Here is a 26,939-nt window from a genome sequence, read left to right as displayed (position 1 = left end):
TTGAACAGATGAATGGGCTTCATGCAATAAGCCTGAAGGTGGAGAATAAGTAAGGCGGAGGGGAGAGTTGAAGTGGGAAGTTGCATAGGGTGTGTGTGTGTGTGGGTGTGGGTGGGTCGAGGGGGTGCTTTGTAAACTGCCCTTAGCCACGGCCAGCGTTCCATCATACATACAGGAGCTAATTCATGTGACAGGGGGTTTCTGTCACTCAACAGTGTGAAGACACTGAGCCTCGTCTCTATTTCACATGATGACGCGTGGGTACGGCGGCGAGGAGCGTGCCCAGTGAAGGATGGCAGCACGTCGCTGTCCAGGCTCTGGATCCTGTCAGAAATGACATCTAGAGGGCTACAGGAAGCCGATACACAGCACTTAGACTGGCTCTCAGCACTGACTGGCAGCCCGATGACCTTATCAGTGAATCACAACACTACACGAGTGCAAAGTGGCAGTGCATACGCACATAGGCGTTCAAACGCACACAGCTTAGAGCAAAGATGTGAGCCTGTGCTCTACATATCAGCGCTTTGATCAGACACACTGCAGATCACCAAAGTACAGGAGCACAAATATCTTAATATCTCTGCCTGAAATAGGCTGCCAGCAGTCCACAGTCGCTTTCACAATGTTCCCCTGATTCTATGTGCGTCATTGCAGGACTAAGAGCTGGTGGGCATGATGAGGTTATTAAACTCAAGATACATTACACTGACTGACCCTGACAACGTACAGTGAATATAGAGAACCACCAATTATCATCCATCTGGTAAACATTGCAATCTATTCCAGCTATTTAATGTTTTCTAGACGGTTGAACCTAACAAACAACAATACATTCATTTCATTCAAGCTTATCTTTTTACTTGTTTGTCTCTTTGATTAAGACAGTGCAGATAACTACATCAGTAGTTAGTCCTAACTGATAAAATACCTTTATCAGATCTAACAAGCAATTACAGGAGACACAGCTCTGCACTGCTTCCATACAGCCTAAACCAGACTGGGAGCTGTGAGAAAGGCTCTGCTTCTCCTCAGGGAACTTGCCATAAAATTATATGACAGGCTGCACTGAATGAACTATGACAAGAATTCCATTTCCATATTAAAACAATCTTCCTTTATGGAGTGTAATTACTTGTGGGCTGCTAAAGATGGAATTGATGTTTTACAATGTTTTATTGTAAAGAGTACCTTTGCAAGCCACAGCTTCAAACCATATTTATTATAAATTCTACTTCTTGTAAAGCTAGTGCAGTTAATTATTCATGACAATATGTATTGTATTTGGTATTATTCCCATTAAGACACAGCTACAGCGCAGAGCCATTCTGTGCTGGCTTGGCTTAAATGCCCTGGCATTGAATCTGAACCAGTTTTTCCTGAGAGAGCCAATCAGACTCTAATCACTACACTGGCATACAATAATAAGTCTGAGTGATTATCTTCATTCCATTGTATGTTCCTTTTTTGATAGAAGGTTCTCAAGGATGAAAATGGAGCTGCCAACAAAACACCAGTTTAGAGAGCATGACAATCATATTAACAAAGATCAAATCAGATATGAATTCAACTGATCTTTTATGGAAGATTTAAAAAATTGCGTGAGATGTTATAAATATTAATGATGCAGGTAATCAGTCAGAATTGATTTGTAGTGGCTGCAGTTATCAAATTTAAAATGTAATGAGCACTGACTAAACCCCTGAATCCAGCCAGCTCTCAGTATGAAGTAGATTTATTCCTTTCTCTTTAAGCCATTTAGCCTTGTGTTTGGGGCTGCAACTGATGATTATTTTCATGATCAATTTGGATTATTCAAATGGACTGCATTTATATAAAATGCTTTTGGGCACAAAGGTTTTTCTAAATTTCTTATTCACCCACACACACACAAACACACTCACATACCCATGGCTACACAAGGCACAATTTTGGGTTCAGTGTGTTGCTCAAAAACACTTGTGTGGAGACAGAAGGAGCTGAAATAAAACCACAAAGCCTGCAATTAATGAACAACCTACCACCTGGCTGCAACTCAGGTATGAGTACCAAGTATCAGAAAATGATGAAATGATTGCTGATTTGTTTTGTCCGGCCAGAATATTTAAATATTTAATAAATTTAATAAATATTTAATTTCCAATGAATAGCACCAAACCAGGCACATACGAGGTGATTTAAGAGAACAGCCTCTATTGTAACACTCAACCATGTAACTTCACCCGTAATGAAATGTATTCTGTTGTCTATCTCCGTGACTGCTACGCCTCCTTGAGCTCCTCCCATGTCAACTGTGGAACACTTGGATTTACAAAGGCATTTTCTGGTATCTAATTTGATGTCAAGGCATCCATCTTTATTTCTGTGATACTGTGAAGCTCTGCAGTATGAAACTGAGAAAAACAAGTAGCTTTATGTGGCAGTTTTGGGATGTTTAGTGTGCTAATGTTACAAACTTGCACCTACTCACAAACGGGTAGAATTCATTAAGTGAAAATAAGCAATTTAAGACGGGTTTGTACAATCAAAAGAATGTGCTCATATTGACAGAAACACTTTACGTTGGAAACCTCACAGAAAAATAGTGAGGGAGGTTTAGGATGAGAATTAGGGCTTTAAAATGTTAGAAATTTGTGCAAAATGCTCATCACAATCTCCTAAAACCTAAGGTGATTATATAGTTTATACTCAGGAAGGAAAATTTGTAGGGACTGTTCAGCACTTTTGTTTGAAAAATTACTTTGACGATTAATCAATTATCAAAATAGTTTCCCTTTCATTTATAATATATAGTTCCCCCTTTATTTTCTTGTTTGAATTTCTTCCATAACAAATTATTTTTAAAAAGTCATTAATTATAAAAATTATTCATCATAAATTTTGTGTAAATGAAATAATTAATTGAATCAGTATTTCAGCGCTCTTATGACCTGCATTAGCTCACCTTGGTCAGTCGCTTTTGATTGCAGTGCTAAGACCCAATTCTCCCTTGTGCCCGTTCTGATCCCACAGCTCTGCTTGTTATTAACAAGTCAGGATGACATCAAACAGCAGTCTTATTTGACTGAGCATATGCTCATCAAGGCAGCCACAGCCAAGTGCATCTTATTACCTTAACGCCATTTGGCGTGTATGGCGCAGTAGGTAGCATTTAATAGGTGAGAGAGGCGGATGTTTGACTGACCCCATGCTACACGCTTCCTGACACCACCGTGATCTTCTGCTGCTAAACGAGTAGGGCAGTGGAGCAGTGGAGCGAAACATGCACTTTATATTAATGTGCTTGGTTTAAAGTGAATTCCATCACTTGATTTCACATAACATTAGAATACTCTACGGCAGTCTGATCAATATTTATGCAAGTGAACAACTCTCTGCTGTAGTTGGAGGACCTGTAATGGCACCTAAGTATGCAACTTAATCTGAAGCTAACAGAAATTAATCAGAAACAATGGTAAAGGGAAGTGTGGGAGCAGATGCAGTGACTTCTGGAGATGAGGGGTATATTATGCTAATACAGGATGATGCTCATTTATCTGCAAGCAGTAAAATAAGTACCGTGTTGGCCCACCGTCAGTCCACCATTTATTGTACTGAGGAGCAGTTCCTACTCTCACATCCTGAAGACAGTACTAGTTGGGGTTTATGCACTAAAAAGCCCTTCACGTTAGAATGTGCACTGTGTTCACATGTGGGAATTTTTAAAGCTGCACCAAGCGTGATTTTTATGCAATCACGAGCACCCAGTGGGGCTGCAGAGAAAGAGAGAAAAGCATTGTACCCCCACCGAGTGAGATGCCAGAGATGTGCTCTATTTGCCCAAATTTAATTCTCGTGTCAGGTGTGTACGCTACTCCGCCCACAGAGAATGACAAATTGAAACTTCTCGTAGCAGCAGTAGGATGGCGCTCCCTCGGGAGGAAGCCAGACTCAACAGCGTTAGACTGTTTCCTTTCTCACTGGAAAGCAGGCGCGTGCTGTATGACTTGCTAACGTCACTTTACAGGACTCCTAGATCTTTGCAGTTCACTTCTTTTTTTTTTTTTTTTTTTTGCACAGTTACCACTCGCTAACATTCAAAGCTGCCATTGTGTGACATTGCCAAGGGCAGTGTTAAAATAGAAAATATTCCCCTTACATACATCCCGTGCTAGGACTGACACTGTAATTCAGGTCTGGCCTTCAACACGTCTTGTACAGTACACATGATGGAGGCCTCTGATAGATTGCTGTTGCAGTGATGCAGCACAATCCAGGCTGCAGAGTTATTACAATGTAGAGTATACTCAGACAAATGGGTTGTGGAGGAACACAGGCTTGAGGCATAAAGAGTGAATGTGCAATATGCCTTGCAAAAGCAAACAGTAGCTCTGCTGAATGTAATGCAGAGAGGACTCTAAAGCTAAGGTGACTCACGTCAAATTTCACTCAGATAACCCTCCAGGATGCCCTCCTTCTTTAACGCAAACACGGAGAAAATGGTGAGCGTCGGAAGACCATTATGCCCCCATAAGTTTGGAACAGTAATGCGTGACTGTGTGAACTGTGGGTTTAATATTCAAGCACAACCCTCACAGAAAATATGATCACGGCATCAGGCAGAAAATAGAACAGGACACAAGACTGAAGGAACATAACTCAAATCATTTACACCACTCTGCCAGTGATGGAGCAGTTTCAAGCCCAGAGCCTTCTGCAGAGAAAATAACAATGTAGAAATGCACTGAGCGGTGCACTTCACTCAACCACAAGGGAGGTCAAAGCTGACGGCTAGAAAGAATTCATATTCAGGGAGCTATGAGATATGAGCTTTGTGTGCTGCCAAATTGATTTAGCTGTAAAAATTCTTTTCATTTTGCTCCATAAAGATGCTCATACTTTTACAGCTCCTCCGCCTATAGAAGCAAGCCTCGATGATTTGCTTACAATTTACAGCCAAGGTCATAATCAAAGCGGGTCTCCCTTTGCATGCTTAATGCCGCCTTGAAGAAGACTGGAATGAAAATCATCCTTTTCACTTAAAAAAAAGTCTGTAATTCTCTCTCTGATTAGTTTAATGCTCAGATGGACAGACCCTGCTGCGGGACTTAAAAGAGAATACTAACCAAAGATTTTTAAATTCATCGTTATGGTAACCCATCAAGATGTCCTGTCCCCACACACAGGAGCTGAACGGTTAAAAATGGAAAAAGCAGCTGCCATGGCATCCAGGATAATTTACTGGGATAAAATCAGCCTGGTCTGTAAATTACACTCGGACAGGAAACATCGGAGATATGTTACAGTCCACGAGTCCACAATTCAGAGAGCGGACTGACTACGCGAGTCCATCATCAATGGAGTTCTGTACTGATTGTAAAGCCAAAGTGAGTCACCTCGTGATTTAGTGACACAGCCTGTAGACGCATCTCATAAAACGTGTGGTGTCGCTCCCATCGACAGCTTGTACTGCAGATCAGGATGACAGGATAGATTGTCATGTCTGCTTCTCAGCTTCAGGATGCTGTTGTTTGTGTTCAGAAGCACTGATTGGATTATTCAAACAAATCACAGCGACGTGTTAATTGTGACTTGTGCTGTAAAAAGCAGCATTACTGCCTGTTGCACTAATACAACACCACGTTTAGGATATGTGTATGTAGATTCAAATTGAAGTAATTTGGTTCATCCAACTTATTTTGTCGCATTAATGATATTTGCTCATGTTTTAAATAAAATTCTTTCAAAATTCTTTTAAAAGAGGATCAAAAGCTCAGTTCTCAGTGGGTTCATTAACACAAAGCTTTCACATGGTCATTTGATCCAAAAAATATTTTTAGTGGAGCTTTAAACGTCTTGAACAGGAGAAAGAAAAAAGAAAAAGACGGTACAGTTCTGTACAAACTGTGCGACTGACCGGTGACCTTTGGAAAGAGCAGTGTAGAAACACCACAGCATCAAAGAGGCAAGAAATTTTGGAAATGTCTACTTCTGAGATGCACATTTGCCTCATTTGTTCACATTATTTCAGTCTGAGGATTTTTTTTTTTCATGCTCTCACCTTAAGTTGAAATTCAGCCTTGGCCTTTACATTCTGTTCACCTACAAGTTAGAAATGTGGGTAAAAATGCCGCCCACCTCCTTTCACACCAGCACAAAGGTTTGTGGTTGACAAAGCAGAGAGAAGTTGCCACTGCTCTACTCTGTGACTGCACCGCTGAACCAGAATCTGAGGAAAATCCAGACATTTTCCAAATTTATTGTTGAATAAACTGGCAGCGTTGAGAGTGGCTGACAGGCCATTCATCGTGGCGGGCGCTGGCCCAGTGGCATGCGCGGACAAGGCTGGTGTGCTTTGATTTCCTGTCTTGGCCGCCATGACAGATGAGCCATGGAGAGGGTGGAGGTGACGCAGCCACTCACCACCACAAGGCTTCACCTCTCTGCCCACCAGTTCACCCACACTCGACGGTGCTCATGGGGCCCCTGGGAGAGTCATGGATACGGAAGTGGTAAAGAGCTGGTATATAGTCATGGAAAGTGAAGGGTGCTTTGGCTCTGTGAGTGGCGTGCAGTCCGAAAACACACAAAAATAAACAGAGTCTTATACTTGCTGATGAAATGATAAACCATCAGTGGTGGGCAGAACTACTTCCTACTACAACAGCACTGACTGGTCAAAGCAGGGGGATTTCAGGAGGGTTTGAATATTGAAATTCCGCATCAAAAATACTAAACGCTTCATTCTTGAAATTCAGCTCAGAGCTGTAAAGAGGAGCGAGCGTCATACAGAGACTGTCAAAGCTCAAATCATATCCAGAGGTTTTAACTAGCAGGCCAAACCCCGGAGAATCTATTTACTCTAGGAATATCAAGGGTAATAAAGTTCACGAGAGATTGATTGAGTGATTTTGTACAATAACATGCTAATGAGATCATTTTCAGTTGAAAATGAGTCAATAATAGATGGCTGAGGGGAAGGGGAGGGCTGCAGTGGCTCCACAGATAATATGCAAAGGCTTGAAAGACGGTTCAATTCACGGGTGGCAATAAGAGGCTGGTGACAGTGGCATTCTAGGAGAAAACACTGCAAATTAGAGGCAAAGGGAGCACATTTCAGTGCACAGGCAGTTCATTTTTCACATCAGTGTCTACTTTTGTTCCCGGCAAGCTGCCAAAGACATTGATGTAGGCACTATCCCTCCTCCACAGCGGTAATTATGCTGCTGGCCAATGCTTGATTAAAAGATCTAATCTGCAAACTTAGTGTTCAACATCTCCCAACAAGTTCCAGTGCTTTAAGCCCGTTCTCTGTGTCTTTGACAGCACCAGAATCCAAAATATCTTGTCATGGACAGCAGCCAATGAAGTGCAGGGAAACATCCTTTTGCTTTCTACTCTGTGTCAGGGTGAAGGTGTAATTGCACCAGTCAATGTATTATTCAAGAGGAAAGCATGGCATGGATGGATATAGCCTTAACCTGAGTGAAATTATAAAGTTCTGAAGGCAGAAGACAGGCTGTTTTTTTTCTGTCTGCATGAAGAATTTAAACAAGCACAGTGTGTTGCTTTTTCACCTGAAGCTCAATTATGGCTTCTCCAAATTATAATCCACAGAGGCAGCAAAGAGCCTGTGTTATGTTGCAGCATCAGAATAAGAAAAAATATGAATTTAGTTTGGCAAAAAGGTTACAACTATTCCAAATACTATTCAAAATTCACTGTTTAAATAAAAAAAAAAGTGCCCTATCGGAACATTACTGTGAAAATACAGTCACTGTGATATATTATAAACTATATTACAGTATGTGGTTAGATTCAATACTGTCACTGGCTGTTCAGTATCACAGACCTCCCTACAGGAATATTATAATAGAAATATCACATCAGATCACAAAATAACCATAAGGTGCAACAAGGTCACCATAAAAGGACTAGTTCTGAGCACAGACGTATTACAAGTCCCCTTAGTGCTGTTTTATTGGACATTATGGGGATTTTGCCACGGGATCACAGTCTGACCACACCATGCGCAGCTGCATCCCAATAAGAAGCCCTAAGAGACAATGGTGCTGCTGACAAAGTAATAAATAGCAATAAGTGTCCTTACCCTCTCTGAGCAGATGGGAGTAGATGAGCCAGAGGAGCAGCAGGCAGCAGAGTGACGCACCTCCACCTGCGGAGAGCGTCTTCACTCCAGACTGCATCCTACACCTTCAGCCTTTTAGATTATCCAAACTTTGAACGCTTGTGCCGCTTAGATGTCAAGCAGATCTGCGCAAGAATGGCTAATCCAGCGGCGTCTCCACAGCCTGTCGTCGGCATCCATTTTGAGGTTATAATAAGAGAGGGACTGATAGTAATCCCCCCTTGCTTTTCAAATTCCCTCGGTGAGCCGCATATCCATCCAGGCTGCTCGGCAAACACGCACAGAGACTATAATGTCACCAGATCTGGCCAAGTTTACGCAGCTGTGGTTTCAGGACCTTGGATTCACTGACAGGCTTCTGTAAAAAAAAAAAATAATAATAATAAAAATAAATAAAAACTAGAAGTATGAAGATGAAGAGGAGTGAGCAGCAGCAGTCTCCCGCAGTTCTGATCCTCACACGGAGATGCTGATGATGCTGGTTGTAAATTCAGCCACTCAACACCCCCTGAAAGCCGCTGTCACCTCTTTTTTTTCCTCCTCCGCGCTCCGCACTGTTATAATTCTTATTATTCCCAAACAACTTCTGCATCGAGCCCGGCTCTGTGCGACTCTACAGAGGAACGCACAACTTAACCCCGGCGGACATGTCGAACACACCAATCGACACGGAAACTTGTGCGAAAACGCATCAATCCAGCGGCCAAAACTGGCGTTAGAAAAAAAAAAAAAAAAAAACAGCTATGGGCGCAAATGCGTCATTTGTGGCCACATATGCACAGCAGCGCAAGCGAAATGTCACGTCAAAACAAGTGCGGTCTCAAGCAGCGCACTGCCGCTGGATAAAACGCACTCTGAGCGCGTCGGTAGGCTACAGGCGGTGCGGTGAACTTGGGCACACTTGTCACCTGTATGAGCCTTTGTGGAGGCTCTGGAAATTTCTCAGTGGCGATGCCTTTTTTCCTCGGGCTCGAGGAAAAGCTACCCTCCTTGCAAAAGTCAAGTGCTGGTAACGGATGAAACCAGCCTTACTCTGTCTCGGTCGGCTCGATTTGCATGCAGGCGACGGCGAACAAGAGGATTTCCCCACCATCCATCCATGGAAGGAAACACTGCTGCTGCTGTACACTGAGTTGCTTTGAGTTACAGTGTTTCCATCTGCTCTCTCTCTCTCTCTCTCTCTCTCTCTCTCACTCACACACACACACACACACACACACACACACACACAAACACAGTGTCCTAATTCCCTCCTCAAAGTAGGGAAAAAAAAAAACTTTGAGCTCCCAGGCTATAAATCCAAAACTGTAGATGATGATGCTTATTTATACACACGAAGATGTCCCATCTCAGCCCATAGGGAGACACAAAGCAGCACCAGCCTCCCCACATTCTGACATGTTACTTTTCTCCATGTCTTTATGCCCTCTCTGGTAGGTGGAAAACGTCCTTGAGGGCTGCATGGTCTGGGGACTACGGTTAACATTTAGCACAGTAGCATTCTGGGAAAATGCAAGAGGTTTGCTCCTTTAGAGGACAGCATGCACAGTGCCTCAGAGCTCTTTATTGCAGAAGTTACATTATTATATACAGCGTAATATCACAACAAGCCTCAAGTGTGTACACATGGAGGCACATGCTTCCCTGAGTGTGTGTATCCAGTGTATGTGTGTGAGCTAAAGCTTTGCAGATGCCAGTCTATCTTCTGAAAGAGCACCATTTAAGACTCCCTTGCCACTCGAGGACCATTACTATAACTCACCCCCCCCTCCCCCTTCACTCACACACACATACACCAGATTCCATGAGCAGTGAATGTGCACTTTATTAGCAGATGGAGAAGTTCTCCCTGTGCACTGCTGTGCTATCAGGCTTTCACTGAATGGCTTTTATGATGACGTATTGGCCCAGGCCAGGGCCTGTCACATCATCAGTGTAATGTATGAAAAATTACTCACACTGCAAAGACCGTGCATTTGTTGAGTATTAAAAGGGATACTTTGTCGATTTTTTTCCAGCCCTAACCCACATCAGGGCGTCATTTCTTTAAACCTGCTGATGTTTACTGTTTACTGCATCACTGTAACCAGCTGCAGCACTGTACTTACTTGCCCGATTGTGGTAAAACGACAGGAAGAGTTCGGCTGCTGAGATGAGGTTTGTTTCCCTCTCTCGCCTGAAGCTCAGCTCAGCTAGCTATCAGAGTTAAGAACCACGTTTCAGTCTGTCTGAATGATGTCCCAGCAGGGGCCGCAGTGTAATTAATCATAATCCATCACTGTGACTGACAGGGTTGTAAAAGTTCTGCCAGTTTATTTTTACCCATCATATTTATATTCATGTTTACCAGTAGTATACAGACTTATTTCTAATTGCATTTGTGCATGTGTGGATTCTTATAATAGTAATGCCAGAGACACAATACTATATGCACATTAAAAGGGCTGTGCTCAGCAAGAAAAGAAAATGCAATATATTCATGCTGGATTCTTGTGCTTGAGCACAACTGTCTGCTACATGGGATTATTACACTTTAGCAAAGATTATCATTAAAGCTGTTATTTGGCTGTCATCTGTAACCAGAACAAAGACGTCACTTGTTTGTATAGTTTCTGCAGGAGGTGGAAAGTAACTCTGTACATTTTTCAAGTACTGCAATTAAATACAGCTTTGAGGTGCTTGCACTTAGTTTATCTCCATTTTAAGGTTAGTTTAGACCATGACTCTACTACACAACAGCTTACTCTGAAGACCAAGTTTTAACACACACAGACACACAGACACACAGACACACAGACACACAGACACACAGACACACACACACACACACACACACACACACACACACACACACACACACACACACACACACACACACACACAAGCTGAACAGAGTAAATTTCACATAGTCATAACTTTACCTAACTGACTTCAGTGCAGCGAACATCAACAAGGGACTGAAACCATAAAAGATGAATCAAAAGAATCAAAAAATACCAGTAGGAACAATGGAGCAGTTGATCAAGTGTTTCTGTGACCTAATTAGATTTACATGTATTCATTTGGCCGTTGCTTTTGTCCAAAGTAACACACAAATGAGGTACAGGCCAAGCCACAGTAGATCAAGCAGAAGTCTTTGAAATGACAATTAATATTAGAGAAAGAAATAGAAAGAACAATGAACGGAGAAACTGAGAAAGAGTGAGGGAGAGAGAGAGAGATAAAGAACAGAATATTAGGTGAGTAGATATTCTGGGAAAAGGTAGGTCTTCAAGCGACTTTTGAAGACCTGATTCAGGATGTTTGCTTATGTATATAGAAAGTGGATTTGGTCTTTGGTCCTACAGTGTGTGGCTGCTCAGAGCAGGCAGCACATATTTACAGTGAATGGAAAGTTAGAAGAGCTTATGTAAAATAATGATGTTCACTGTTTCATTGTTTCATGTGACATATCTAAACCATACAAAAAGTAGTCTTTGTTCAGTAGCTTTGTTTTACAGAACCTACAGTAAAATAGATCAAGTTTGGATGCTGAGACTCAAGAGAGGAAGGTCAAAGGTCTAGGTCAACTACAAAGCAATAGATCTGGTGGGAGGCAATGTCTGGATCAAAGAAGGACAAGACTGAGAACTTAAAAATCAAACAAAAACTAGAAATCTTGTCGAAATTTTTACTTTCCAAAAGCTATTATAGCATATTGCAGCTAATTTTCTGTTATGTTAATTATGCCTGTTCACAAGATCTCACATAAACATGGTTTTACTGGAACAGATGGAGAATTTGTTACAGTAAATTGCAACATTTGTCAAATCACTGAGGGAAAAAGGCAAATTAGGACCCCCCAAATTTATGAGCACAGGCATTAAGATAAGCAGGCATCTCAGGAATGTAATTTGTTAGCTTATATCAAACTAAGACAGGCCACATCCATGTGGACACCCAACTCCAATCCTGGGTTTCCAGCCACCAGCTGTTCACTACCTTTGCTTACATGCTGCAGAGGAGCATATGGTGCCTCAAAGCATCTGTTAAAATGGACCATTCTTCAGCAAAATTTTTGAGACAGTGGGAGAATATTTATGAAAGTTTTTACTGGACTTTATTATTTGAATCCCACAAAAGACAACCCACTATATGCACTATGATTCACAAATGCTTCACTACCAACAAACATGCGTTTTTTTATTTATGTTGTGTAAAATCATATCCACAAAAATACATAGTCATTTGCAAATACGCATAGCTTACTATGTAAACGTTTACACACATATGGATCCATTTGTACATGTGAAATGTGCTTTTGTGGACTGCTTCCTGCCAGTTTGTGAGCCAAGTGACATTTGGGACTTCCCTCCAATTTGTTTGCAGTTTTTTTGTCCAATTCCTTTCGCAGCTGATCTGTAGAAAAAAATTCCAAAAATGTGAGGCACGGTTACTAGCTACACCAGCAGTTACAAACTGACAGGAAGCAATTCACAAACGCACAAAACCTGTTTCACATGTTTCATGGATCCACAAATGCCTAAATGTCACTTTACATGTATTGTTGTGGTAAAACTTTTTAGTTTTGTAAAACCTTTATATTTTTTTTATGTGAAATTAAAATTCTAGATTTGATTCTATAGCCAGAGGCATCCCTCAAGTCCTATCCATAAAGACATTCCCTTAGAAACTAGGGAAATTATTGCAGATCCAAATGGTAGGTAAATTATTGCCTCCCGACAACTCCTGTCAACCTGGCTAGCATCTACCGTCCCAACTGGAATGATGACGGTTCTATATGTTCTTGGTTCTCTACCCTGCCAAATGTAGATAGCCACTCTCTTATAATTGGGGGAGATATAAATTGTTCTGAACTGGATCATGCATCGACCAGATCTGCTCAACCATTAAAAATGGCCACTGTTTTAAACAGCTTCATTGCAGTTTGGCTTGGAGGCTCAAATATTGGAATGGCAGGGTACACTCTTTCTTTCTCTCAAAATGATTATTTTATTATAATCTCCTATCATGTCCCTCATTCCTCGAATTGATTTTTCCAAAGCAGCCCAGCCCTTTTAGACTCTGAAAGCATTCCTGCATGGTCATATTATCAGCTATGGAGCAAATAGTAAAAAGAGTATTTCTAAACTGAGGGAGCTTCTCTGACTGTATAGCAGAGGTAGACAGTATGCTACATCCCCAACCCCTGAGCTCTATCAAAAATAGATCAGCCTTCAAACTGAATATGATTTGGCCTCTACTACTAAAGCAGAGCAACTAATCCTTAGGGCTTGTCACCTGATCTGTGAACATGGTGATAAGTCAGGCACATCAGTCTTTCGTCTTAAGGCAAATAATGCAAATTAAGACCTCTTAGGGTTCCACAGTCTCAGACCATGATCAACTTAATGACACATTTTCTGAATATAGATATGAATAAAGATTGTCCTATCGATTGAGGAGATTCAAGGTGCTATAATGAGGACGCAGTCAGGCAAGGTTCCCAGCTCTGATGGATTTGTGACATAAATTTATAAAGCATTTTGAAAATTACCTTGCACCTTTGCTTCTAGCTATGCACTCAGAGGCATTATCAAAAGATCAGTCACCCCCCACTTTGAGACAAGTGTCAATAGTAGTAGTATGTCTTCTACCTTAAAAAAACAAAAAAGATCAGGACTTGTTGCTATGTGAGTCACATAGATCAATATTGCTCTACAACTGGGATTACAAAGTTCTGGCAAGCAATATCTTGCTTAACACTTAGAAAAAGTTCTCCTTCACATTATTTCCACAGATCAGACAGGATTCTTCCAAAGGAGGTACCTCCTTTTTTGATACTCGTAAGCTCTTTATCATACATATTGAGCTACCACCCAGCTTGTGATATCCACGGATGCAGAAAAAGCATATGATCAAGTAGAGATGGACTTTCTCTTAAAAAAAGAAATCTAGATTCTGGCAAAATGTTATTTCTTAAATGAAACTGCTATTCATGGTTTCACTGGCATATGTTCATACAAATGATAAAGTGCTTCATTCTTCAAGAGGACCAAGAATTCATACATCACTTTCTTGCTAAGCATAGAGTGCTTTAATTAACACACACATTCACACACTGATGGGCACATCAGGTACAGTTTGGGGTTCACAATCTTGTCGAAGGACATTGGACCGTGGATCAAACCACCGACCCTCTGATTAGTGGACCACTACCTCCTGAGGCACAGCTGGCCCAAAAAGGAATGACTCTTAGGGCTGCCTCTATGTAAGGATGCAAGACCATGTGGATCAGCAGTTGTAGCTGTATGTATGATACCATTCCCTCTCTCTCTCTTTTTTAATTTCTGTGGAATATACTTTATTCTTACCATTGTTATTAGCTAGTTAACTGTGGACAGTTTTAGCCTGCTGGGGTGGGACCAAGGGTAGGATCAAGTGGTGGGACAGTTTGGAAGGATGAGTAGAAGCAGGCTAGTAGAAGTTTATGCATGGTGAAATATTTGCGTATCATGGCACGCATTTTTGGATTGTCTTCTGTGGACACAGAAGACAATCACATTTGGACACCTCATTTTTAGGCATGTCAGCTGTAGTACAAGTTGGACAGAAATCTAAAAACAAATGTTTCATATGTACAAACGGATCCACACATACATAACCGTTTACAGAGTATGTTATGCATATTTGCAAATCAACACAAATTGAAAAAAATACATTTGTGGATTGATTTCTGTGTGTCACAGATAAAGTCCAACAAAAACTGCAATAGAAATGTGGTCATCAGAATTCAAAACTAAGCAATTCTCCACAGAAAATCTATCTTTAAAGTAAAAGCACTCACTACCAACGTACTTGAAAGGTAGCTCTGAAAAGTTTGTGCCTTCTTCATTTGAAGAGGACACAAGTTGTTTTCTGCTTGGATTCACAGCAGTTCCAATGCTGAATCAATTTCAGTGTAAAACAAAATGGCCAAAATGTCAGAGACATCGCACCCCACTCCTGCAGCATTATCTCCTTCTCCCCTGAGCCTCACTATGTTCACTGATATTCAAAAACTGACATTTTCACCAAAGTTTACAAAATGCACAGCTGTCATCTGTAGCTGGCATGGTTAGCTCTTTACAAAAAAGATGAAAGCTTACTATACTACCAACAAAGAAAACCTGTATTTAGAAATATTTTAGTGAAGATCAGAGTATTTGGAAAGTATTGAGCATACAGACAAATAACTTCATACAGTTATGGTTTGAGAGGCCATGTGCCGACTCTACAGACATTAGATTTACGCTAGCTAGTAATCACACACTGTTTATGGGAGTGTGTTTCAGCTCAGCATCTAATTGAACTCAACCAAAACTCCAGTTCTTTCTTCTATTTTCATCTAACCAAGCTCCTCTTTCCTCTGGTCTCTGTACATTTATGTAGCAGATCCATAAAGCCTTAGGAAACCTGACTTTGTATGCAATCACCTGTTCTCAGTAAGAACACAAAGTAAGAGTCAGCAACAAAAATCAGGATACTGACTAAAATCAATGTAATGGCGATCATCTTCTGCAGTGCTGCTAGTGTATCACAAGGATACATATAAAAAGCTTCCCAGTTGTGGTTTTCATATATCAAAATTATGTAAAGCAGGTGAACCTTCAAGACCCCAGCAGTATTATTGTGACAGCAGCCATGTACTCTGCTTTCTGAAATACCTCTCCATGTTACGCACAGATGTCTGCTTGGTATTTACAAGCATAACTCACTTCTCATTCCCTTTATCCGGACATTGTGAGCGACATGCCAGTCAGACGGGACACGGACTGGACCCCTTTTTCTGCTCCGCTGGACAGAGAGTCAGGTTGACAAGCCGCTGCAGAAAGGAATAGGAGCGTCTGTCCTTTTGAGGCGCAGCAGACCTTGAAAGAACAACACAAACAAATTCAAGTGCAACTGCAAGGTCCCTCGTGCAATTACTGAAGATGCAACGTGCTCGCCATAATGATTCAAACTGAAGAGTTTTCCTTCTTTCGAGCTGCTTCCTATGGATCATCTCTGGGTGACATGGAGAGAACGCTACTCTGCTACACCATTAACATGCATGTCTATACATACCTAATGAAACAGCCACAAGGTTAAATTAACAATGGTATTTTCATGGAATTAAATGTCTGTTTTTGCTTGTCTCATAAGCTGATAGATAAATTACAATGAGTCAGCGTAGCCAGTTTGTGAATGTGTTTACATTTCCTGCTCCAAACACCCAGGGCTAATAATCTTTTCAGCACACAATAGAAGCCTAATAGGTCTCCATAGATTTGCATATAATGACATTTGCTTGTGTTAAAATATTTATTGTAGCATGAATAATGTGGGAACAGGAATAATGCACATTGGCTCATCAGCCGTACATGCTCATGTGATGAATCAGTCATATTTGCAGGTTAACACCAACATAAACTCATGTACTAGCTGTCTGAATTATAGAAACTCCAAATTATTTGACATACAGCATTTGATTGTCACATGATCTCTGGGAGTAGCATAAAAACAAAAGTAAAATACATTTAAAGATACAATAATGAGGATTACAACTTGAACATGCACAATTAATCTCACAAATTCCATCTCAACCTGACAAACTGCGTTATAACGCACGTCAGACGGCAAGGCTAAAGCACAGGCCACACAGGGTTCAGTTTGGTGACTAGTAATATTGACCTTGCAGATTCATATGAGTTGTGGTGAGACCGTAGTCAGATCAATAATGCCAAGTCAATAGAAGGGCAGTGATTCCCAACACCACAACATTGTCACTGTTAGTGATTTACTGCCCTGTTTGCATGTGGGATGGAGCCTGTGAGAACATTTCAATTACTAAGTGTTTTTCTTGTCTGTCCCCTCTCAGCTGTTTGGATCAAAACACTAACTTGGGAAATTCAATATGGTGCCATGCCCCGAGAAATTCAGCCTATTTTCTGGCCTGTCAACTTCTGAACTGTTGGCACTGATAGTCCAATAAAAAAAAAAGAAAAAAAGAAAAGAACAAAGAACAGCCCTGTAGACGACGATAGATACAAAGCCATTTTTTTTTCCTTTTCCAACAAACATGCTTCCATTGTTGTTGCATCTTATTGTTCTGCAGGAACTGTGGCTTTGGAGTGTTTGTTTTTGATTAGGAATGTTTAATGGCCTCTACACATTCAATTATCAGCAGCCTGCTCCGCCAGTCGATAGTCATCCTCTCATTAATGGCCCAGAACTGATTACCATGGACAGAGAGAAATTGGTGAATTGTTATTCATTCAAAGCGCTAATTAAATCCTCCAAGGTGGGACTTTCAATCCCACTAGAAACTTTGCCAGCATTTTTCTGAGTACCACTCACAGTGACGGAACACTAAAAATATAAGCAACTGTGAAAAACATGTTTCTGGATTTCTCTGTAACCTTCCTGTTGAAGTAGTTCTTTGTGCTGCTGCTGCTGCTGCTGCAGATAGACCTGAAGAGTCACATTGTAATGGCCTCCGTTTTCTTACATGTCACTCAGCCATACAAGTTTAATCTACCTCAGATATACACCTGTCACACTGCCTCCAAAACTTCCTGTCAAAGAGCATGGCTCAAATTGTTGCCCTGTGGAGCAAAAGGGGTGAACAGTTTCTGCCGAATATCGATATCATGTCAAAACCTTTGTCTGCTTGTGTTTGTTCTTTTCGGTGAACACAGCATGGAGTAATAAATGCCAGAGAAGTATTTTCTGCCTCTTTTTTTTTTGCAGTCAAGGTTGTAGCTCCTTCTTTCTCTTCATGCTAAGTGGAATAAACGAACTCACTGCCAAACAAATTGAAGGACCTCCTCCTAATAGAACACTTTCCCCTATAGTCTGAATCAAATGATAGCCTTCACATCCTCATGCAGCATATTGTCAGCGCAGAGAGGAACTGTTCAGTTAAAGACTTTCAAAGGCTGAACTAGGCACGCTGCCAACAATCTATTGTTCATGTACTGGGCCTCTTGGTTTAAGCTCTCCCACCAGCACTGGGAGAAGAGGATTCACACGGGTACGTGTGCAAAGTTTTTGTGTCAGAATTAATTCTACAGGAAATGTCAGTGATGAACAGGGCTCCCAGTCTCATTTTGTCTTGCTGCTGTGACACACCAGCAGCATCAACGGTGGCAAGCAATAAAAGGAATTTTCCCTGGGTCATTTTTCCCCTCTCCCTTACATCATCTCCTCATTTTTCTGTGCTCATTCATTTTGTTTCCTGCATTTCCCAAAGCCAAATCTCCCCTGTCTATTGAAACACGTTAAGAGGTACGGTATCTAAAGGATGCTGAATCTTTTGTTGGATTAACTGGACGTAAATTACTCCATGCTCATAATCTGTTTTTACAGAGCAGTCTTATGCAAAATATTTATAAGCTTAATTTATTTGTAGAGCACTTTTCACAAAGCAAGTTACAGAAGAGCTTCTGTGATGGTCGTACCCACGGCCACACAATTGAAATACAGCGATTATAATAATAATTCATCCAGTCTCACCACACATAACATACAAATCCAATCCAAAAAGACAGGTTTATGGTTTCACACACTCTCCCACGTCATTACCAGTCTTTGTTAGTTTTCTTTGCACTCATTTATGCTACATAAAACACATCCACGGTTTGTTTAGATTAGAATCTTGTTTATTTCTACATTTTGACACTACACTGTTTTCTAAATGAGGGCCACACATTTGGATTACATTGTTCTGTCACAATTATTTTAGAAAAGTTGTTATTAATTACATTTTCCTTTGTCTTTGAGTTACCTTGTTTGCTGCATCAGTTCTTCTTCCTGGTCTGGCCAAAAGAGGTGGCTGAGGGTGGAGCCTGGTTAAATACAGAGGCCCAGGAGATGGATCAGACCATCAGCTGCATCAGCATGGGGGGCTGGGTGGTGTTTTTATTTGGAGTTCTAATTACTCTCTGTGTTGTTTTCCCCTGCTTGTCTTTAATGGTCTAATCAGCCAGTATATATATATGTTTCTCCCTTGTCTCATTTTGATAGGTCAATTCGTTGAGCTTTGTTTTGTTATCAGTATTTTTGAGCAGAGTTCTGTTTGGGTTACCTCTTTTCAGGGTCTAGTTAGTCACTAACATTGCTTATTTTCATTTATTTGAATTTTTGGCCTGTTTCTTTGGGTGAAATAAAACTGGTTTGTAAAAATGTTTAGCTGTGCCTTCTTGTCTTTTGACTGCTTGGTCCCTAACAGCTTCACAAAGCAGGAAATAAAATCGGCAAGAGGTAAAACTTGTATTGATACAGCCACACTACCCTGAGCAACCCCCAGTCTCATCTGACAAATATGTGAAATAATTACTCGAGTGACATGAAGTTTGAAAGAAACAGGAAAAAGTCAGGTACAGTCAGGATAAGCTTTCTGCTGAAAGTTTACTGGGAATTTTCTGAAATTATCTTGTCCAAGGCCTGGTTCCAGCCGCTTTTTCCATCCGGTTTTTAGCCGCCCAGGGCAGCATCACACAGGGGGCGGCACAACCACCTGAAAAAAAAAATCATCTACGCCGCTAAGCTGTTTTCTATTATCTATCATATTACTGTGTGGGGAATTGGCAAATTGGGGGTGTCGCCCAGCCCTAGAGAGGAGCATGAGAGCGCCTGCGAAGGAGGATTTCTGTTGTCAACCAGAGTACTCATTGTTGCATCACCTATTAACCTGTCCATAATTGTTGGCTGTGTGCATTGTTCTGTTTGAGTGTCAGCCACCATGGGGAAGTTGTTTAAGTCCCCTGAGTGAAGCTGCAGCTCATCAACAGATCTATGAAGCATGCTGTCCTCCTCAGAAATTCCAACTGTTGAATGAGAATAAATGCAGTTAAATCACAGAAACTATCAGGATTTCAATGATTTTTTTTTTTTTTCTTTTTTTGGAAACCAAACTTACTTTTCTTGTTATCTGTGAAACGAATCTGCTGGCCAATGGGATGATTATCATATGACTCTTCCTTGACAAAGATGAGACCGTGACAGAAGGGAGGGGCGGCGGGCATTGTGGGTGTTCTGACGTGACAGACTATTGTTATTCTCTGCTGTTGTTATGTGTGATTGTGTATATTTTTGCCACTTTTATGTATATAGAGTATATTTATTTAATTTCTGATAACTTTCATTTCTAAATTGTTTTGGCAATGTTGGAGTTGGAGATTGTTATAATATAAATATTGTTAAAACATGGCTGTTTGTGTTAAATGTCTTTTCTTTTCTTTTGGGGGGGGGGGCGACCAGGGAGTAATTCAATGTAGAACCGCCACTGGACTTTAATTGACGTCACACGGTGTATGAGAAAAGGAACAGCATTTTGTAAAATCAGGTTACCCAGACAGAGGCATTTTCGTGGATAATAGTGTGAGCCTGAAATTTGAGACTGTATGTGGTTTAATAAAAAAACGCTCTGCATTGTGGGTTACTCCCCTGAGCAAAGTCTGCGTTGAAAGTCCAATTTCACAGTGGGACAGCCCTGAGCCCTCATGGACCTAAGCAGCCCCACATCAGGAAAAATGTCAGCATTGGACAATTCTGCAAAACCACAGTTCACATTCATTGCACAGGCGAGGTCAGACTACATGCCCATCTACCTTACTTTCCATCCTACGTATAGGATGCACTCCTTCTTCAGATACGATGGAATTGGAACCAGGCCCATATGTCTAGACTTAAAAAGTGTGTTTCAGGGGAAAAAAACAAGTAATTTGAGGCCAGCTGCCTGTTCCCGTCTTTTGATGGAGATTCTACCAGACTTGACTCAGATGACTACCCATAACTCAAAGCAGTATGGATGTTACAGTGAAGGAAAGGAAAAATGATAACAATGAGAAGAAAGGCAAAAGCTGATTTTCATCCGACTAAGGAAAATATATATTATCCAACGCTGAATGTTGTTACTGTAGTAGTGCTAATGCTCATGTAAAGGAAAAGTTGTGCACATCAAGCCTTATTCTATCTTGGTTACACAATTTAGTCAGTGACAGAAAAATACTTGAGATGGGTTAGAAGGTTAAGAACTCTGCTGTGTGCTGAAATGAAATTTGTGGTATTTTGTTGCTTATGAATTAATCTTTTCATGTGTGAGAAGAATATTGAATTATTTTCTCTGTCAAAGTGACAAAGCTTCAAATGAAAACTATATTTATGTGAAAATGTGGTATGTGCAGCTACAGTTGCTCATGAGCCAGGCCCATGGAGACAGAGGAGACCTGGTTTGGGATTATATCAAAGGAAGAATCCACACATCCACACTGCTCTTGCAGATTTCCTTTCCTCAGATTTCCACAGACTGAATGACCTCAACCTTGGAAGAAATCATGATTTATGCACTTCAGTGCTTCATCCTAACAACAACAGTCTTCCTCTGGTATCTTGTTTGATGTGGAGAAGCTGTTGTGACAGTCAGCAACAGTTGCTGCTGCATATGCCCCACTATCACTAACGCTCGACCCTAGAACATTTACTGCCTTATGTCTACAAGGCGGCCGTGAACACATTCTCTGCCTGTCTCCTCCCCATAGACACATGCCGCTGTGGATTTCCATCAAGGAGGCTTTTAATGGGAGCTGTTGTAATCACCGCCTGTAGGCCTACAGGCGTCTCTGGTTTCATCTTGGTTCCAAACTCCTCAGGCCTCAGGCTCTCTTATGTGTCAGCCCTGCTTTCATCACAACACGGAGAACTGAACATGGAGGAATACCTTCAAACCACTGAAATATGTATAGGCGTACCCTGAAACCGACAAATGTGTGCAGTTTGTGCTGGTTGAGCGGGTGACTTGGGCGCCTTGAATTTCAGCACCGCTCAACAGCACCTACATGCTGTGTACCACTTTGGTCTTCACCTCCAGCAGAAGGGGAAAGAGATGTGTGACATGGCTGACTGTCACCACTGAGAAAAACAACAAGGACAATCAAGAGTGCAACAGTACAGTAACAAAGTATCTCTGGCTTGTTCTCCCCCCACCCCTCTCTCTTTCTCTCTCTCTCTCTCTGTCTCAGTTTCTGTCTGTCTTTCTGCTGCTTTGATGCGTTTCCATGAGAACAGTGAGACAGTGCAGGTAGGTGTTGTTGCCCCTGGTGTAGGAACAATCAAACTGAACAGAGAGGAAGCTGTGCTGGAAGATTTTTGTTATCTGTGTTTCTCCAGCCAAATGTTCACACACATGTGGCCTTGCACATGTACAAACAGATAAATATAGCGCACAGCCGTACCATCACACACTACCTTCTGATGAAAAACATGTTGATGCACATCAAGGCTGGCTTCTGAACAGTGCTGATGTAAAATATTTGAACTCAATGAACATATCCTTCTCTATATGGTTTCAAAAGTCAAAGGTAATGAGACTGTATTCAGCTTGGTATGATGTGTGATAAACTGCCTGTATTGTAAGCCAGGAACAGTACCCACAGGAGATTTAAAATCTCTGGGGAATGTTTGTATCAGACAGCTTTAAAGATTCAGGCTGTTCCCATACATACAAGGTTACACAGGGCTGCAGAGATCCCATTTGTGAGAGCCTGAGAGTCTCTCAATGCCATTTAGAGCCTTCTTGGACACCATGACAAAGTGGAGTGGTGCAGTACTATTCATCTTCCAGCTGTGGCCAGGAGCCTCTGACACCCCAGTAGACAGAGGGAAATGAAAAGAGGGTGCAGCAGCCAATGGCGCCGTACTTTATCTGCCGAGAGACTTGGCTTATCCTCCAGCTGTGTGGGCACTGCCTTTGAATGCAAACAATATGGCTGCAGAATGTAGGCCAGGCAAGAAAAGAAGCCTGCATGGTTAAGTTGCGGCTGCAAAAGCTATCAACGAACTTTCACTGCAGAGGATTTAGAAGTTGTGACGTCTTTTGCATGACTGCGAACTTATTGTTTAGTGTCAGAATGTTAAAGTTAAGTGGTTTATTACAACTTGGGTTTGATTTTTTTAGCTTTGGCTATTATTCCTGTCGGTAGTTATACATACATTGGTCTCGAGAAAGTAATTTGGTGAAATTTGGAAACATGGTGACATGGTAAAGTTCAATGAGGCAAGAAACACAAGCAGTTCTCTTCAAAGTAGATTTGGCTGACCTGGAGGGTTTTTTTTATACACCTGTCTGATAAAACTCACTGAGCTTTCTCATGGTCTTCATCAGCAGATGGAATTTGTGCAGTTGTCATGACAGTGGCTCGGATGAAGAAGCTGAGATGTGGCAGGAAGCTCAGAAAAAGTAAGTGGGCCTTGAGTACAGGTTCTTTTGTCATTATGTTGTCTACTATTTTTCAAGGTCGAGAATTAACTTTCATGCTCAAGAGCTCAAGAGTGTAACAAACCAGAAATAAGATGGCTGCACGGAGCAAAAATGACACCGTCACAATGCCTGTGTCATCACTGTCCCACAAGTCACTCAGTATGCTAAAGTCGTCTCTGTCACACAGAAATTCAATTTTAAACATCCTTCAGCCAAAGACAAGACCATATTTCCTCCACAGCGGGAGTAGCCAGCAGGTAAACTCTCACTCCTTCAGACTTCTTGTAACAAGTAAAATCTATTGGCTACCCTTAATCATTTCTCCAGTAAAAGTGGAAATTACAAGTAACAGTATTGATGATCTTTCTGAATTTCTCCAGCAATTTAAAAGATATCTGTCTACGTAAGAGCTGCTCAAATAGTAGACAGCAATTTAATCTGTGCTGCTGAAATTGCACTTTGATAGAGCCAGAGAGGGGGAGAGGGAGAAGTATGGAGCGAGATGTCTCATGGGTCATCTTTTTGGGTTAACATGAGTTGAATCAAAGCTGCAAAATCCCATACTCTAGTTTGCTGTAGTCAGATGTTAACATAATAAAACAAGGAAACAAGGGAATCTTCAATGTGCTGCTCAACACCCTGCAGACCTTTCAGTACCTCTGACCTGCAGGGGAAAAACAGGTTAAAGTACATTTGTTGCTGAAAATGTAAATATAAGCTTGACATTCACCCAAAATACTAAAAACATTTAGTATCACATACTTTTGAAAAAAAAGCTGGAAATTGTTTTGGAGAATTACATAATTTGTCCCAAATTTAAACAATAGTCCACAGACCAGTATACAGAGCCAGCAGAAGTAGTTTAAGTAGTTCAGATAAAAGCTGATGTAAAAGCAACAAAATGAAGACCTTTAACAAGCCAGTCTGCCTCCAATATACTATACCCTTCATAATGCACACTACATACACTCTGTACCCTCTAAAAAAAGAGGGCTTGTTATGCAAGTAGATGTGTGAAGGTTATGCTCTTAAAAGAAGCATCTTTCTGTAAAAGTGCTCTTTTAGCCCACTGTAATTATTTTGTTTATTTTCAGCCATGGAGTTAAACTGTAGAGTGGCAGTCAGCCAGGCACACAGCCGCAGCAGGAAGTTTGTGTTTGCTTGTCAAGCAGTCGGAGGCAAAGTGACTCCACGGCCCTGGAACAGCAGTCTTGTCTCTGCAGCTTCCTCTCATGTTGTCTCGCTCTCAGCAGTTCACATTAACATTTTATAGAGGAGCAGTCAATGCCTCTACCAAAAAAAAAAAAAAATTAATTAATTGGAATTTGCGGTGAAAAATTTCGCCACCCTGACATTTGCCATTCATGTTCATTTCACCTCCCTCAGGAGCTCCTGCTCTATTGTTGCTGAAATCACAGCGCTGTCCACTTAAATGTCGAATGGCTGCTTCCTTTACTTTGCATAGCGATTATAATGACTCATCCTCTTACAGAAGAGCTAATCTTAGCATCCATTTAGCAAAGAAGTGTTCCACCATTATGACAAGTGACCCCTATTTCTTTTCATGGAAACGACTGCTTCCTGCTTGAATCAGAGAATGGCCGGCAGGCACATAATTCAAATACTGTCCAGAAAAGTGCTGTGCCTGCAGATTACAAAGAAGGCCTTGAACTGCATGAAATATTAAAGCATTAAGCCCCAATGAGGAAGTAAGCCACAAGATCTCATCGGTGTCTGGAATCAGATGAAAGGATGAGAATCGGGTGTTGGTGACACTGCGAGAAATGTCTTTCTCCCCCATCAGAGGCAATGAATATACTCCAGTGAGTGGACAATCCATTCAGAGATTTAGAGGCTGGTGGAAGCAACATGCTACGCAGCAGGAATTCTGGCTGAAGTGACTGTCCTAAAAGCATAATATACGTTCTCATTTTAAATGAGTGTAAACGTTAATAATTACATCCTAAGTGAGAGTGATTGATGCTATCACTCTGACAGTCACGTTTGACTAATTTAAGTTTAAAGAAAAATCATAAAGGCAGCAGAAATAAAAGCAGATAGAAAAGAGAAAGGTTGAAAACAAGGACACAAATGCACAGAGAAAGAATGACCAAGGGCAGCCAGAAGAAAAAGAGAGGAAGAAACTAAAACAGACAAAATGGAAGGAGGCACAAAGAGCAGCGATGAAAAAGGCAGAGTGAAAACCCAGATCAGGGGTAATCAAGCATGAGGCAGTTGTGCAAAATTTACAGCTGTAATTTGGATTCCCACAGCTCTGGCATCTGGATGAAGAGGGAGACACAACAGATTCTCATTTGCCAGAAACAGTCCATGCTTGGTGGGCGTTTCTGTCACTGCTTCCCTCTCCCTCCTCCTTTTGTGCTTTCTTTCTGTCTCTGGAGTGCTTCTTCATTCTGCACGGTGCACAAATGAAACCTGCGTCACAAGACAGGCAGCATATCTCCACTATACCTGAGCAGCCAGCCTTGAAGACACAATGCCGGGAGGGATCATTTCAGTTGTGGAGGGCAAAAAAAAAAAAAAAAGAGAAAATGTGAATTGATAGACTTAGCAGACAAAGAGAAGGACATTTTTCTTTTAGGGCACATTAAACCTCCTGCAAAGCGATACTGCATTTTGGATTTTCTTTAAAGTAACAATCTGCAACATCGTCATCTTCATCTAAAATGCAAATAGTCACCAGGGAATACACCCCCTTTTTTAGGGGCTCTACACGTGGACAGAGTTTCCAAGGATTATAGATGTGCACTATTTTAGAGTCCCAAGAGAGCAGTTTCCATGGGGCCCAGACTTACTAGCAGCATCCCTGGAGGGAGAGACCACAAGGCAGAGAAAGACAGAGACCACAGGGGTAATTTATTCTACTATTTAATTTCCCAGAAGGGCACTGCAGAACCTAAAAGAGATAAAGTCCATTTAATGTACATGTACAGTATTTACAAATTTAATTGACTAATGAACTCTCTTAGCTGATGACATTTAGCTGTGCTCTGTCAAAATGATCTATTCATTCATTTTCAGATGCTTGCAAAGGTCTAAATAGGTCCTCCTGAGACATCCTGAAGGGTTTCCAGGTCAAATGGGGTGTCTGGACAGTAAGTTCTGCTCACACCTTGGCTCTCCTCCCAGGTGGACATTCACAGAATACCTCAAATGAGAGGTGTCCCATGGAGCCACCTTCAGAAGGCGAAAGTGTTTGTACCAAATCTGAATGACCACACTTAAATGTGGGCTGAAAATCTGGCTGTCATAGAGAGGGGGGATACATGATTATCATTTAAACAATTTAAACATGAAGAAAACTGCACAGATATTCAGACAGTCTCTTCTGGAAGAGCTTCATAACTCATTTTAATAAATAAACGAGTAATAATTAAATGTCCAAAGCTGCAGTGTAACATTCATGGTAACTACTAGTAGCATAAGAACATTTGAGAGGTTTTGACTGTCGATCAACTGGTAATTCAAGAAATTTGCCGGAGATTTGCAAGAGATACTTCACATTGAGCAACTGAAGGGGGCCGTTCACAT

At 41.3% G+C, this 26,939-nt stretch overlaps 1 protein-coding gene across 1 annotated transcript in view; it reads right to left on the bottom strand.

Moving 5' to 3' along the window:
• The window catches only part of tafa5l (TAFA chemokine like family member 5, like), a 39,686-nt gene extending 31,500 nt beyond the window's left edge, over positions 1 to 8,186 (bottom strand). The window contains exon 1 of the mRNA XM_041059722.1: positions 8,090 to 8,186. Coding sequence (XP_040915656.1) covers positions 8,090 to 8,186 — 97 coding nt within the window. The remainder of the gene's footprint in view (positions 1 to 8,089) is intronic.
• Positions 8,187 to 26,939: the final 18,753 nt, after the last annotated feature.

This window comes from Toxotes jaculatrix, chromosome 2 (genome assembly GCF_017976425.1).
Source record: "Toxotes jaculatrix isolate fToxJac2 chromosome 2, fToxJac2.pri, whole genome shotgun sequence".
In the NCBI taxonomy this organism is placed as follows: domain Eukaryota; kingdom Metazoa; phylum Chordata; class Actinopteri; family Toxotidae; genus Toxotes; species Toxotes jaculatrix.
Note: the sequence above shows the minus strand (reverse complement) of the source record. Positions and strands in the feature narration are given on the sequence as shown.